Source organism: Tilletiopsis washingtonensis, assembly GCF_003144115.1.
Source record: "Tilletiopsis washingtonensis strain MCA 4186 unplaced genomic scaffold FA09scaffold_5, whole genome shotgun sequence".
Lineage (NCBI taxonomy): Eukaryota > Fungi > Basidiomycota > Exobasidiomycetes > Entylomatales > Tilletiopsis > Tilletiopsis washingtonensis.
Genome location: NW_020312002.1, coordinates 182850 through 196805, shown reverse-complemented (window position 1 = coordinate 196805; position 13956 = coordinate 182850). Strand labels below are relative to the sequence as shown.

General features: G+C 66.3%; 5 protein-coding genes across 5 annotated transcripts; 2 read left to right on the top strand and 3 right to left on the bottom strand.

The window, feature by feature from the left end:
- Positions 1-66: 66 nt before the first annotated feature.
- Positions 67-1888, top strand: FA09DRAFT_316053 (hypothetical protein; the record flags this gene model as incomplete). The annotated part of the gene is made up of 4 exons (XM_025740831.1): positions 67-503; positions 1212-1249; positions 1361-1540; positions 1593-1888. The coding sequence occupies 4 exons, from the start codon at positions 67-69 to the stop codon at positions 1631-1633; spliced, it is 696 nt and encodes a 231-aa protein (XP_025599915.1). The 3' UTR covers positions 1634-1888.
- On the bottom strand, positions 1858-3018 carry FA09DRAFT_328439 (ribosomal protein S5 domain 2-like protein). The gene is made up of 4 exons (XM_025741772.1): positions 2982-3018; positions 2625-2920; positions 2343-2458; positions 1858-2262 (listed from the first exon to the last, which is right to left on the bottom strand). Exons 1-4 carry the CDS (start codon positions 2982-2984, stop codon positions 1874-1876), a joined length of 804 nt encoding a protein of 267 aa, XP_025599914.1. The 5' UTR covers positions 2985-3018; the 3' UTR covers positions 1858-1873.
- A 130-nt stretch (positions 3019-3148) lies between these two features.
- Positions 3149-4236, top strand: FA09DRAFT_359060 (P-loop containing nucleoside triphosphate hydrolase protein). The gene is made up of 4 exons (XM_025745049.1): positions 3149-3371; positions 3439-3739; positions 3800-3816; positions 3878-4236. Exons 1-4 carry the CDS (start codon positions 3156-3158, stop codon positions 4136-4138), a joined length of 795 nt encoding a protein of 264 aa, XP_025599913.1. The 5' UTR covers positions 3149-3155; the 3' UTR covers positions 4139-4236.
- FA09DRAFT_305507 (ARM repeat-containing protein) lies at positions 4198-8536 on the bottom strand. The gene is made up of 17 exons (XM_025740502.1): positions 8405-8536; positions 8299-8344; positions 8105-8239; positions 7738-8052; positions 7315-7659; positions 7074-7256; positions 6817-7016; positions 6472-6764; positions 6049-6418; positions 5860-5994; positions 5747-5801; positions 5615-5691; positions 5427-5555; positions 4818-5369; positions 4594-4734; positions 4457-4513; positions 4198-4392 (listed from the first exon to the last, which is right to left on the bottom strand). Exons 2-17 carry the CDS (start codon positions 8334-8336, stop codon positions 4286-4288), a joined length of 3132 nt encoding a protein of 1043 aa, XP_025599912.1. The 5' UTR covers positions 8337-8344; positions 8405-8536; the 3' UTR covers positions 4198-4285.
- Positions 8537-8776: 240 nt separating this feature from the next.
- FA09DRAFT_316043 (hypothetical protein) lies at positions 8777-13864 on the bottom strand. The gene is made up of 7 exons (XM_025740830.1): positions 13538-13864; positions 10625-13480; positions 9668-10569; positions 9566-9590; positions 9331-9507; positions 9190-9262; positions 8777-9128 (listed from the first exon to the last, which is right to left on the bottom strand). The coding sequence occupies exons 1-7, from the start codon at positions 13838-13840 to the stop codon at positions 8896-8898; spliced, it is 4569 nt and encodes a 1522-aa protein (XP_025599911.1). The 5' UTR covers positions 13841-13864; the 3' UTR covers positions 8777-8895.
- Between the last annotated feature and the right edge of the window lie 92 nt (positions 13865-13956).

Below are 13956 nucleotides of genomic sequence, written 5' to 3'. Positions count from 1 at the left end.
TCCTCTCTCTTCCACCCTCTCCCTCCCTCCGCAAAGCGCCCATCGGCGCAGCGCAGACCTTCGACGATGCCGCGCTTCGGCGGCTCGCCCTCCTGCGCGCGCTGCTCCCGCGCCGTCTATGCCGCAGAGCAAGTCGTGGGTCCGCTGGGACGCCCATACCACAAGGCCTGTCTGGCATGCGTCGTCTGCGCGCGCAGACTCGACTCCACCCTCTTGGTCGAGCATGAGGGCGAGGCCTACTGTCGCAACTGCCATCGCGCGCATCTGGGACAGGGCAAGGGCGGCTTCGGGCTGGCCGTGCCGCTGAGGGCCGAAGTGCCCAAGGCGGCAGGAGGCACACCGACGAAGAATGCTACAGAGACGCCGCCACGAGCCAGTCTCGAGCAGAGAGGCAGCCTAGATCAGCAGCGCCGCAGCGTCGACACTACTCGACGCTCGCAAGACCAGCCGGCACCGGCGGCGGCACCGGCGGCATCCTACACGCGCGATGCACCCTCCTCCTCGTCGTCTTCTGCATCGCGCGGCGCACCTGAGCCGCCTTCGTTCGACCCCGATCGCGACGACACTCTGGACCTTTCCGCGCAAGTAGCGCACATCAACCTCACTCCTCGCTCCGCGGTGCGCTCCATCGACGACGCCATCTCGTCCGGCGCAGCAGTGCCCACGCCAGTCTCGAGACTGGCGGCCGCAAGAGCGCGCGGCGCAGGGCCGGGCCATCCTGCGAGCCCGCCGAAGCCGAGCGTCGCGCAGATGCCCAGTGCGCCCACTTCGCCGAGCAAGCCTAGCGCTGCGCCGCCGCGTGCACGCACGCCGTCGCCAGAGCCGGAAGCGATGCCAGCGTCTTCTGCGTCCGCCTTCTCGCCTCCTGCGCCAGCGCGCCCACGCTCGCCCATCGCCTCTCCCGCGTCGAGCGCACGTACCATCGGTTCAGTTGCCGTGCCTTCCTCTCCCGCCAGCAATTCGACAGTCGGCAATTCCTCTCCCGCGCCCACCATGCGCATCACCCGCGTCTCCGCCACGCTCACCAACGTGCCCGCTCTCAACGCCTCTTCGCTCCCCGCTCCCTCTCGCGCCACTCCGCGCACCGCAGGCGCAGGCGTCAAGACTGCGCCGAGCTGGACACCGCCAGCCACGCCGGCGCCAAAGGAGTTTGAGGCGCCAGGAAGAGGAGTGAGAGCGGTGGGATTGAGCAGTGCGGTCAGAGGAGGCAGTGGGACGCCGCTTTGTGCGCGATGTGGAAAGGCGGTCTGTGAGTTAGAGTCCTGAAGCCTCTGTCCTCGAGTTGGTGATGGGTATCACATCCTGCCAGGCGGCAGCCAGCATGTCCAGGCATACCTGACGCCCTCTCCCTGCCTCCCAGACTTCGCAGAGCAACTGCAAGCCGCCGGCCGAGCATGGCATCGCTTCTGCCTGCGCTGCGACGGCTGCAGCACGACGCTGGAGCCGGGCAAGCTCGAGGAGGGTCCGGTGGAGCAGGTGCAAAAGGCAGCGTGCAATGTGTGGTGCAGGACTTGTTACGCGAAGCGCTTTGGCCCGAGAGGTGAGCTGGAGAGAGGGGAGGAGTGCGACACGAGGCTGACGCAGGAAAGCAGGAATCGGAGTGGGAGGTATCTCGCTGCCCGAGCATCAGTAGCTCCTGGCGCCGCATGGATCTCCTCATCGCCTTCTCTTTCTCTCTACGGTCACGACAGCCTCCACTGTCGTCTCGCTTCCCTCGTCGTTGCCAGTCTCTCCTGTAGCCTCGCTCCCTCTTGTAGCTCTTTCGCACTGTAGCTCCTCGCAACTCCCCGCTCGCGCTCTTCGCCTCGCGGTCCTCTACGTGCAGTGGCCGCCTGCGACGCTCTCTCTCAATGCAAACGATGCCTCAGTAATCTCATTCTTGCATCGCATCCATCTCGTCCTGCAAAGGCGCCATCTTCGCAGTGCCCATCGCCTGCACCAGCCGCTTTGTCCTCGCCTTCAACACCTGATCCACCTCCGCTTGCAGCACGCCAATCGCCTCTGTTCCCAGCTTGAGCATCTCCCGAAAGTCCTCTCTCGCCAATCGAGACTCGCTCTGCGCCAGCGTCACCTTCTTCGTGCGCGGCAGCATCGCGAGCGTGAGGAAGGGCAGGCCGGATTCTTCGGCGCTTGTGAGGTCGAGAAGCACGCAGGAAGGCCGGAGATGCTGTCCGAGCGTCAAGGAGAGGACGGAGTCGGACATGGGCACGCCGGCGTCGAGGAGCGCCAGGGTGATGGCATTGATGGCGCAGGAAAGCACGCCTGGCAAGCGAGCGAAGGGTCAGCCGCAGCCGCAGTGAGAACCGGAGGAGATGTGGCCAAAGGGCCTTTCGGTGACTCACCGCCATCTTGCACCTCCACCACCACCTGCACGACAATCTCGGAGCGCGGAAAGAGCTGCCGATGAATGACGGGCTCAAAGGTGCTTTTGAGCGACGAGGCCAGCTCTACCAGTCGTCTGGAGAGGCGCGGCAAGCCGTGCATTGGGTCAGCTTCGGGATGCCGGGCGACGACCGCATGCAGCTTGGCCGCCCTGGCTTCAGGAGCAGCGACACGTTCTTCACTACTTCGTCTGGCCCGCTCCTCTCATCACGCGAGATGAGACTGTGTTCTGGAGCACTCACCGGTCGCCCTTCATTCGCCTCCTCCTCTCTCTTCCACTCCACGGCTCCACCTCCACCTCAACCTCGAGCGTTGCTTCTCCATGCACTTGTCCCTGTGCCTTCCTGGCCTCTCGTGGTCCATACACGGCACAGTAGACGCTTGCCAGGCCCATCTGCACACGCGCAGAGCCCGCCGGTGCGCTTTCCAGTGAGGTGGTGGAGGAGGCGGGAGAGAGGGAGAGCACGAGGGAACGCAGCTCGTGTGCGCGCCGAGAATCGAGGCGGAGACCCCCGGCGTTGAGTAGCTCGACGCGAGACTGAGAGCGGAAAGCGAAGCATGAGTGTATGCCGCTGTTCGCGGACTCGAAGGGCACTTGCCATGGTGAAGGTGCTGCGACGACGGACAAGGATGTGGAGTCGAGAAGGAAGCTGGGCCGCGCGCCTCGGTTTCTGGGCCTTGCGGCTGCCGCTTGCTCATCACGTGCAGCGCCGCCGCCTCAGCTTGCTCCACCTCTCGCCTCGCCGCTGCCCTCTCCTCTCCACACCATCATCATGTCTCTCAGCTCTCCCCACCGAGCACTCTCCGGCCGTCCCATCCTCATCGGTGTCGGCGGCGCCACCTCTTCCGGGAAGAGCACGCTCGCCGCTCGCTTGGCTCCGTTGATCAACGGCACCATCTTGCCGCAGGATGACTTTGCGCTGCCCGAGAGCGAGCTGCGGTATGACGAGCGCATTGACGGCAAGGACTGGGACGATCCAGAACATAGTGTGCGTCTGCCCGGCTCAGGACAGGGCACGCGCTAGGGTGTGTAGGCTGATGAGCGACGAACCATAGATCGACTACCCACGTTTCGCACGTGCCCTCAAAGGCCTCCACGAAGGCCAGCCGCCGCCTCCCTCGCCCAAGAACACGGCACAAAGCACGCCGGAGCCCTCTGCACGTCCGATTTCCCCTCCCTCACTGGCGGGCATTCGTGCCGCACTGGCGCAGCTCAAGGCGCCCGTCTTTCTCATCGACGGCTTCCTGCTCTACTACGACCGCGACGTACGGGCGCAGCTGGATGTGTGCCTGTTGTTGAGGGGACACGAGGAGGAGGTGCGGGCGAGAAGAGAGGGGAGAGTGTATGATACCGCTGGTGAGTGCTTCGACCTCTTTTGCCATGGCCTCGCGCTGATCTGGGTCTGCCGACGAGCAGAGGGCACCACCTGGAGTGTGAGTCGCCTCTCTCGTCTTGCGCTGTGTGCCGCATCTCACATCTTTCCCCTTGCCCTAGGATCCGCCGAACTATTTCCCCCTCATCCTCTGGCCCTCCTACCTAAAAGCGCATCGCCGGCTCTTCGAGAATGGCGATGTCGAGGCTGGCGCGCTCGCGAAGCCAGGCGCAGGAGACGAAGCGGAGCCTCAAGGTGCGGCTTTCGAGCCGCTCACGCTCATTGAGACGCGAGGTAGGAGCGAGGAGGAGGTGCTGGTGCATGCGTGTGAGGCACTCGAGAAGGAGCTGGCCAGGTTGGTGCGGGAACGCAGAGGCAACTGAGGCCACTTTCTGCGCGGCTCTGGCGCCCCCCGCACTTGTCACGCATCGATACCCAGGCTCGCGACGGACGCAATAGAATTAAGTATCGGTCCCACTCGGCATGTCTAAGGATGGTGCTTGTATGGCAAGGGTTGGCTGCGCCACGCTCTAGCCGAGGATAGGCACGGCAGAAGGCGAGGGCACAGCGACGTCGGGCATGGCGGCCACTTCTTGCAGCTTGGCCTGCAGCGCTGGCGGCGCGGCCTGGGCAAGAGCTGAGGGGGCAGGAGCAGCGATGATGAGCGAGTGTCTGCGCTGTGAGAAGCGGATGCGACGCACCTTGGATGGAGGGAGCAATGCTACGGAAGAGCTCAAAGACGGGCACGGGGTCCATCGCTGTACGACCAGAGCGGCGAGGGCGCATTCAGCAACAGCAAGCAAACGGAGGTGCTGCAAGCTGCAAAGACACTACTCACGCGACTCGAAGCCCATCTCCTCTTCCTCCTCGTCCTCGTCCTCCAGCTCCTCAAAGTCAGCCGAGGCGTCGCCGGCCTCGATGCCGGCGGCCTGAGCGCGCAGACGGGCACCTTCCTTGGCCAACAGCTCGAGATACTCGTCTGAGCGCGCAAACGGGGAGGCGGGGTGGAGCATCAGCAAGTGCCTCCTGATTTGCGCGTCGAGCAAGCGGCGCTCAACTCACTGTCCTCATCAAGCACATCCTCATCGCCAGCCGTGCTGACGAAGCTCGCGGACACGTCCTCATCGAGCTCATCGTCGTCGTCGGCAAAGGACTCCTCGAGGTCCTCGAACGCCTCGATCTCCTCCTTGCGTTTTTGGATGGCCTCGGGCAGGCCGCGCAGCACGTCGACGACGGCCTCGAGCATCTGCGGCAGCAGCGTCTGGACGCCAGCAGGAAGCTGACCCGCAGGGAGCGCCAGCAGCCCACAGAGTGCCACGACGAAGACCTTGCGATCGTGCACGCGCTTAAACGACGCCGCATCGGCGCACACGGTGCGCAGGAACGTGTCGGCCGCATTGTGCGACTGCAGCACCTGCAGTGCCAGCACGGGGTTGTAGCAGAAGGCATCGAGCGTGACGAGCGTGGCCCACTTGCGCTCCGAGGCGCTCGTTGCCGCCTGCGAAGGGTCGACGCGCGGAAGCACGGTGGCGAGCATGCTGGGCACTGCCTCGTCAATCGAGCCCTTGAGCAGCAGCAGGATCACGTCGGCCAGCTTCAGGGCCGCAAGGTGGTCTGCGGCAGAGTGTCAGCAGTAGCTACAGCGACATCAACCCGGCAAGCACAACGCACCGACGGCACCCAGATGCTCGCTCGTCATGGCCGTCTGGAAGATGTCAATGATCATGTGGCGGTACTCTGCATTCTGCGCCATCGTGTCCTTGCCGTACGAGACGATGTTGTCGAGCGTCGGCAGCATCTCTGTGGCGGGTAGCGCATGAGTAAGGGCATGCATGGAGTCGCAGCCGACGCGGACTCACCGCTGAGGTAGTCAATGCCCGACGACTTAAAGGCCTTGTGGATGAGCGTGAAGATCGACCACATGCCGTCCGAGATGCTGCAAGGCTTGCATGTCAGCGCAGCCTCGGGGCAGAAGACCAAGCGACACGCACCGCTTCTGGTTGAAGGTGAGCATGTCGGTGAGGTCGAGGCAGTCGTCGTAGAGGTCTGCAAGGCGCAGTGAGCCACGCGCAAAAGCAGCTCGGTGGAGCAAGGGACCACGCACCGACACACTCCTTCTCCAGCGTGTAGGCCACGAGCGGCAGGATGACCTGCTCCAGCTCGGCCTGCATCTCCGGCTTGCCCTCGGCCGCCGAGAGCACCTGGTACATGGTCTGCAGCGAAGCCACGGCCGCAAAGACTGTGTCACAGTTGTCAGCAGTGCGCAGACAGCGCGCAGCGATACGCAACGCACGCTTGTCCTCCTGGTTCTGGTTGAAGTCGATCTGATCCGGGTCCTCCTCGACATTCGCTCCCGCGAGGTGCTCGTTCAGAAGGCGCATGTACGTGTCGCGCAGGTGCGTGCAGAACTGCACGCTGAACGGCAGCAGCTCCTCGGAGAACGAGTCGACGATCTTCGACGTCGTGCCCGAAAGCACATCCAGGTCCGTCTCGTCGGAGAGCTTGAGCAGCTCCTGCATCAGACGCCCGGCGTTGGGTGCCATCGCGGCGTGCACATCGTCGTGCTCGATGAGCGCTCCAAGCGCCGCAGCAGCCTGCACGCGGACCGGCAGCTGCGAGTCGGCCAGGCACGTCATGACGCCGCGGAAGGCGCTCTCGAGGTTCTGTGCAGAGTGTCAGACGAGGCCGAGGTCGCGTGCTTGCTGGCCGCGCTCACCTTCTGGTCGCGCCAGCGCATCTGCGCCGAGAACGTGCGGATCAGGTCGGTGGAGCGGAAGCGCAGGAAGCGGTCCGCGCTGCCGAGCTCCGGAATGACGTAGGCGACAAAGAAGCCCTCGAGCATGTCGCCGACCTTGGGGTGCTTGAGCATCGTCATGTCGAGCGCGCGCGTCATGTTCAGCGCGCCGTCCTTCTCGCGCGCACTGCGCGAGGCCGGGAAGCCCTGCATGACGGACGTGATGAACTCGAGCTGCGCCATGAAGCAGCTCTCGGTGCGCTTGGCGCAGACGGCTGCAGGCGGGCATCAGCAGGCGTCGTTGCGTGCGAGGGCAACGACACTAACTCTGCAGGAACGTGCCGGCACTCGACGCCGGCGTGCCGTACTCCTCGATGGGATCGAGGTGCGAGCGGATGAAGTCGACCTCGTCGAGGTCCCATTGCTCCTCGTCGGCCTGCCCGTAGCACATGCGTGGGAAGACGAACTGCTGGACGAGCGTGTTGACGTGCGGCTTGAGCAGCACCCAGGTGCTCTTCGGCTTGATGCTAGGGAGTACGAAGCTTAGCAGCGCGGAGAGGCGCTGTCGAGGGCACAAGACTCACCACTCGGTGTAGTACATGAAGATGAAGTGCACCGCCTTGCGCGAGAGCCACGTGCCGGCAATGTTGGCCTCGGTGAGCCGCAGGTACACCTTGAGGATCTCGGGCGCGAAGCTCGTCACGAAGCGCTCGGCGAACGGCTTGTACTTGGTCAAGTTAGACGGCAGCTGCGAGGGGTTGCCGAAGCTGTGCCCGACGGGTGAGCGAGACTTCACACGTGGGGCAATGACCCTGGCACACTCACCGGCTGAAGAGCTTGTTGAGCGAGAAGAAGGCCCACTTCTTTGCTCGCCACCAAGGGCTCGCCTCGCGTTCCTCCTCGTCGTCAGGCAGCTGTGCCGGGTCCACCTGGTGCTGCACCACGGCTAGCAGGAACGTGCCCCACGGCACGATCGACTCGTTGGATTGCTGGTGCGGCGTGAGCTGGCTCACCATGCTCGTCTTGTACACCTTCAGGATGGCGTACACAATCTCGCCGGCCTCGGGCGACGAGGAGCCGGCAGACTCGAGAATCGACTTGCCCGTGGCAAGGATGCGCGGGAATGTCGCAGAGGCAATGGGCTCGAGCAGCGACTCTTCATCGCGCCAGCTGCGAGACGTGCGGCGTCAGTCGAGATGCCCGCCTGCCCTGCTCGACAGCTCCAGCATGACGACAGCCTAGACTCACCGGTAGGCACGCACCACCTCCAACAGCGCACGAATGCCTCCGTACACCGCGGCCTGCTCCGAGCTGCCGACGAGCTCGCCGATGCGGTCCATGAGGTCGGGCCACTCCTTGGGGAAATCGCACGCGACCATGCTGCCCAGCGCGCTGGCGACGTGCACGCGCAGCGGCTGCGGCACCTGCACCAGTGTGGGCAGCACGGCGCCGCGCAGCGCACTGCGGTCGTTGGCGCGAATGTGGACGCTGTTCGACGAGGCGGCACTGCCCTCGGGCACGCGCTTGACGTCCCACATGCGCCGCACGCGGTTCTTGAGGTAGCTGCAGAGCGAGTCAGCAGCCGCAGCGGCTGTCGCTGTGGTATCGGGCTCACATGGCGGCCGCCTGGCGAGCGCTCATCTCGGCCTCGCCGTTGGCGACGATCTGCAGGACGCTGGCGAGCATGCCGTCGTGCTTCTCGAGCTCGCGCAGCTCGAGCTCGGCCGCCTTGCGGTGATTTGGGTTGGCACTGCAAGGAGACAGCGTGAGCTACGGCGACTGCGATGCGAGCAGACTGGCCGCACGCACTCGAAGGACGCGACGAAGCACTGGTAGAGCTGCTCCATGATGGGCGCTGAATCGGAGCGTCAGCGTGTGTGGGCGAGAGGTGAGAAGCGCACGTGCGGATGCGCACAGTGCAGCGGGGTGCAGCGCAGGCCAAGCTTGAGTTGCTCTCAGGCGCGGGCGTAGGTCGGGTCTGGCAGCGTCGCGGGTGAGGAGTGTGTGAAGGATGAGAGGCGCTGCGGCGGAAGAGGCGAGATTGGGTGAGGGCGAGAAGGAAGCTCTGCTGCACGCCGAGCCGCAAGCAACACGACGGCCAAATTCTTGCTCTGCGCTCGCGCCAGGCACCGCGGCCTCAAAAGTGAGCGTGGGAGCGCAGATCGCATCGCTCGCCGCGCGCGCGCCGCACGCGCCTCCTCCTTCTCCCTCTCCCCTCGAACAGCCTCTGCGGTACATGGCGCAAGAGCTCAGCGTCATTCTGCTAGTCACATCGCCACGGTGCAAGCCATGAGAAGGTCGTGTCGTTAAGATGAAAGGGAAACAGGTGCAGCCCAGCGCGTGCGGGCGCAGAGGGGAATGTGGGGGAGAGAAGCTGTTGTGCGAGAACGGATCGGCGCCTGGAGCTCAGCGAGCCCAGAGGCTCTGGAACATGGCAGCGAGCACCGAGAACGCCGGCGTGAGCGCATGCTGCGGCTGCGAAGAGGCATGGAGCGCCGGCACGGGCGAGCCGCCGAAGCTGCCGCCCATGAGCGCAAAGCTGAGCGGCGGCGCCGGCGTGTAGCCCTGCCCGTCCTCGCCCGGATCTTCGGTGTCGCCCGAGGACGGGGCAAAGACGAAGCCCGAGACGAGCACCACATCTGGAGAGGGGGGTAGCGTCAGCTGGAGAAGGGCGCCGGACTCGGAGAAAGGCAGACTCACAGCTGAGGATGAGGATGCTGCCGCGGTAGTAGTTGGAGCGCGCCTCGGTGTACGTGTACGTGAGGAGGAACACCTGCGCAGCGGTGGGCTTGCATCAGCGCTGCTGCTCCTGCGTGCGGCGCGATGACAGAGCAGACTGACCGAGAAGATGACAGCGATGACGTCCCATCGCGGGAAGATGAGCGAGAAGGAGGTGAGGGCGCTGGCGGCGCGGTCGTGGTTGTACCAGGCGCTGAAGGCGACCATGGCGGGAATCTGGATGAGGCAGACCTGCAGCGCGTAGGCCGAGCCGATCTCCATCGAGAGAGCGATGTTGCCCTGGAGGATGCGGCGTCAGCAAGCGCTGCGCGAGAGAGCAGGGGGCTGCAGGCCTCACATTGATGGCGAAGCTCATGGCGTTCCTGCGGAACCGGGAGTCAGCAGAGTGTAGGAGGGGACACGGCGACGCTGCTGCCGCCGTGCTGCCTGCTGCACCCACATGAACTCAGTGGCGTTGGGAACGAGCGCAAACAGCGTGACACCGAGCAGCTTGATGTCGATGCCCGAGCCATCCAGCACGACGTCGACGGCATCGACGAGGATCTCGGCGATGATGGCGTAGAGCACGGTGCAGGAGAGGAGCACGATGAGCGACTGGTTGCGCGTCCACGACGGCGCATCGTGGCCGCCGTGGCCGCCGCCGTCGTCGTGCGCCTCGTGCATCGAGACATGGCGCGGCGCCGGCTCGTGCATCGTGCTGCGCGGAATGGCCTGGTTTGCCGAGAGCTGCGACGTCTGCTGCTGCTGCTGCTGCTGCTGTTGCTGTGCCTGCTGCTGCTGATGCTGATGTTGCTGGCCGTGCATAAAGGCACTCGTCGTCAGCGCCACGGCGCGCGCGTACTCCTCCTGACTGAGCCCCTCGGGCAGCTGCAGCGGCGGCAGGTCGCCCGGCGCGCCGCGCTGCGAGCGCAGAGTGCCGCCGGCCTGCGAGTTGGCCTGGCTGGTTGGGCGCTGCGTGGGCAGCAGCTGCTGCACCACGCTCGACGGCAGCAGACGCTTGTAGATGCTTGCACGCTGAGCGCCCGGAATGCTGATGGCGCCCGGCGCCGTCGATGCGCCCGTGTTGGTGTGGTAGACGTGCGCACTGGGGGCCGCTCCATGCGGCGCGGGCACGGGGTTCGGGTTCTGCCAGATCTGGCTGGCGTGCGTGCGCAGCGAGAACCACAGGCCGATGGCGTACGACAGCACGAGCACAACCGTGCACGTGTACATCAGACCTTTGACGTTCTCCTGGTAGAACGGGTCCGTCGCGGGCGGGATGTGCTCGTAGAAGCAGCGCTTGCACGACCACGTGTCGCCGGCGTGGTGGCCCGACGGGCAGCCAGTGCACGTGAGATGGAACTGGGCAGTCGCGTCATCAGCGCTGCAACAAAGACCCGCACTGGAAGCGACTCACCGTGCCGTAGATCTGGTAAAACATCGTGGGCGTGAGGATGCCGATGATGGCCATGATGAGCATCGTCGACGTGACGCCGGCCGAGCGTGCGTTGAAGCGCTGCTCTTTGCGGCGCGTGGCGCCCGAGCACATCGAGAGGCCCGGCATGAGCAGCACGCCTGCGAGGATGGAGCCGACGAGGGAGCCCTCGACGAGGCGTGCCTTGTTCTGCGTCAGGGCAATGGCGTAGAGGATAATCTCGACGATGGAGCCAAACGTCGCGTTGATGACGGCGCCCATGCCGATCGAGCTCTGGGCGCTGATGCTGGCCACCGCCATGCCGATGAAGTACGACAGCGGCAGCACCGAGCCGAGCGCGAACACAAAGAGCGCGCCCTGCGACGAGATGGCGGCGAGGAAGCCCGTGGTGATGTGGTGCCGGTGCACGTACGCCTCGACGAAGAAGAAGTCGAAGATGGTAAAGAAGACAAAGGGCAGCGTGTTGACGAAGAGGATGTTGACGCCGCCGACGGTGTACTTGTAGTACTGCAGGCCCATAGCGCGGTACGTGCAGAGCAGGATCTTGCTGCGCCGCTGCCGCTCGCCGTCGCGGCGTGCCTTGGGGCGCGGCGCAAACTGGCCGGGCCGCAGCGGGCGCAGGAAGTCCTTGCCGTCCGAGTGGTCCTCCTCGGCCGTCGCGCCGAACTCGTCGTGGTTCGCAGAGAGCGCATTGCCGGGCGCGGAGCGGAAGTGCAGCGCGAGCGGCTGCGACGACAGGTTCTTGAGCAGCACCCACGTCAGCTTGGCCATGGGGATGGTGAACACCATGCCCCACAGCGCCAGGCAGACGAGGCCCATCAGCGGCGCGACGACGAGCCAGAAGAGCAGGCCAAACGCCAGCGTGCCGAAGATGCGCCCGCGGCGGCCGACGTCGCGGCCTTGGTCGTCGTGCACGTACTCGTACACGTCCAGCTCCTCGCTGACGCGGTCCTCCTTGCGTGCGCCGCCGCCGCTGTTGCTGCTGCCGCCCTCCTCGCTGTCGGCTGTGGCGCCGTACGTCGCGGCGCGCGCCTTGCCCTTCAGCGGACTCGTCTCGCCCGGTCCCTGTGCGATTGCCTGCGCCGAGCGCGCGCTCAGTGTGGAACCTGGGCCCTCGGCGGCGTCATGCGCGCCAGTCTCGGTGCCGCTGCCGGAAGCAGAGCCCGAGCCAGACGCCTCACCCGACTCGGCGGCGCGCGAGCTGGCGCGCACTGTGCCGTCAGGCTGCGCAGCGTTGTAGTCCGAGTAGTCGCCCGAGCGGCCGCGGCTGTTGAAGGGAATGCGGTGTGCATGGTCGTGCGGGAATCGGGCAGCCACGGGCGTGAAGGCGTTCTCGTACGCCACTTCCGCATCGTGCGGCTGCTCGACCCACGAAACGCCGCGCTCGCCGCTGGTCGGCGAGACATCGATCTCCACGTACTTGCCAAACGGCCAGAGCAGGTAGCAGCCCAGCTCCCAGAGCACGCGTCCATAGCGCGCGCCGCCGACGGGGACGACCACGAGAAGCAGTGCGGCGGCAAGACAGAGCACGCAGAGCCAGGAGCCGAAGAGAAGCGTCCAGAGCAGATTGCCCGGCAGCAGGTGGCGGCCCGCAGCGGCGCTGGGTGTCGAGTGCAGTGCGCTCTCGGCGTTGCGCGTCACGGTGCGGCTCTTCTTGTAGAGCGCGGGCTTCCAGATCGGCAAGCCGAAGGGATGCTCGATGTTGATGGCGTCCTGGCGATCCTTGAGCGTGTACTCGACATCGTCCTCGCCGCCCGAGCCGCTGGGCGTGGCCTCGTCATCGTCGTCTTCCTCCTCCTCGTGGGCCACGTCGACCTCGTCGCCCAGACGCGAGCCAGCCTCGGTGCGAGCAGCCTCGGTGGCGAGGCCAGCGACGGTGTCGCGCTCCTCATCATCACCGCCGTCGACGACGCTGCCGGCCACGCTGGAGGCGGGCACCTCGGACGGCGCAGCGCCAGCGTCGGAGAAAACGTCGAGGCCGCCAGCGCCAGGCGCGCGCGTCACAGTCGAGGCGCCGCTAGCCTGCGCACCGCTCATGCGCCGCCCGCCGAGCTGCGACTGCGGCTGCTGCTGGTTGTGGCTCGGCCGGCGGATGTGCGAGTGCGGCGAGGGATAGGTGGTCGGGCCGCGGTAGATGCCCGGACTCAGTGCCGGCAGGCCGCCGGCAGATGAGAGCCCAGGGGACAGTGTGCCGGGCCCAACCTCGGACGAAGGCGTCGGCATGGCAATGTACGTCGGCCGGCCTTCGCGCTCGAGCGTGGGCGAGCGCGGGCCCTGGCCGCCGGGCGAGGCAGGCACATTCTGGCTGGCGACGGAGCCCTGTTGGGCGCGCAGCCGCTCGCGCTCGACGGCCTTCTCCTTCTTGCGGCGCGCAGCCTTTTCCTTCTGCCGTGCCTTCATGCGGCGGCGCACCAGCTCCTCGCCGCGGTCCAGGTGCTCCACCTCGTCGTCCTCGTCGTCCAGCGGCCCGAAGCGATCCTCATCCTCATCCGAGTTGCGCCGCGCCACACTGCCCCGCCGCGCATCGCGCACCACGCTGGCACGGCGGTTGCCGGCGCGGCTGGCCGTGCTGGCGCCGGTGGCGCGGCTGAGCGACACGCTGACAGGCCCTGTCTCGGCGCGGCCCGTGCCCGCCTGCTGCGGCGCACGACCGCGCAGCGTGGCAGACTGCGCAGTGCGACCGCCGGCGTCCTCCTCGCCCGAGCTGAACTCGGACGCAGAAACGGCCGAGACAGTGTCGATGTCCGACGGCGCATAGGAGGTGCTGCGCGCCGCCGACGAGGGGTCGCGGCGCACGCTCGACGAGCGAGGCGTCAGCGAAGCACTCGGACGCTGCTGCTGTGGAGCAGAGTGAGCTGTGGGCATGCACGCTGCTGAGCACAGCGTCACACTCACCGGAGCGCTGCCGCGGCCGATGGTGCTGCCTGCGCCGGCGTGGCTCGGCTCGCTGCCGTGCTGGCTCCAGCTGACGCTGGGCTCGCGCGGCATGGCGGAGAGCGTGCCGCGTGCGACATGGCTCTGCGTGGGCGTAGTACTGAGGGCCGCGTGCTCATCACTCGGCGCCGCAGCGGCGGCGTGGCGGCGCGAGTCCTCGCGCTCCGTCTCGTTGCCGGTAGAGGAGGTGGAAGAGAGAGTGCGGCGCGCGGACGGCGGCTGTGTGCCGCCAGGACCGCCGCCAGAAGGCTGAGGGCCGCTCATGGACGCAGGTGACGGCTGAGCGAGGAGCGCAGCGGGGGCGGCTGTGAGCGTGTGAGGGGAGCGGAGGAGAGAAGGAGTCGGTGCGCTCGGACAAGGCGAAGGCGAGGCGAGCGGAC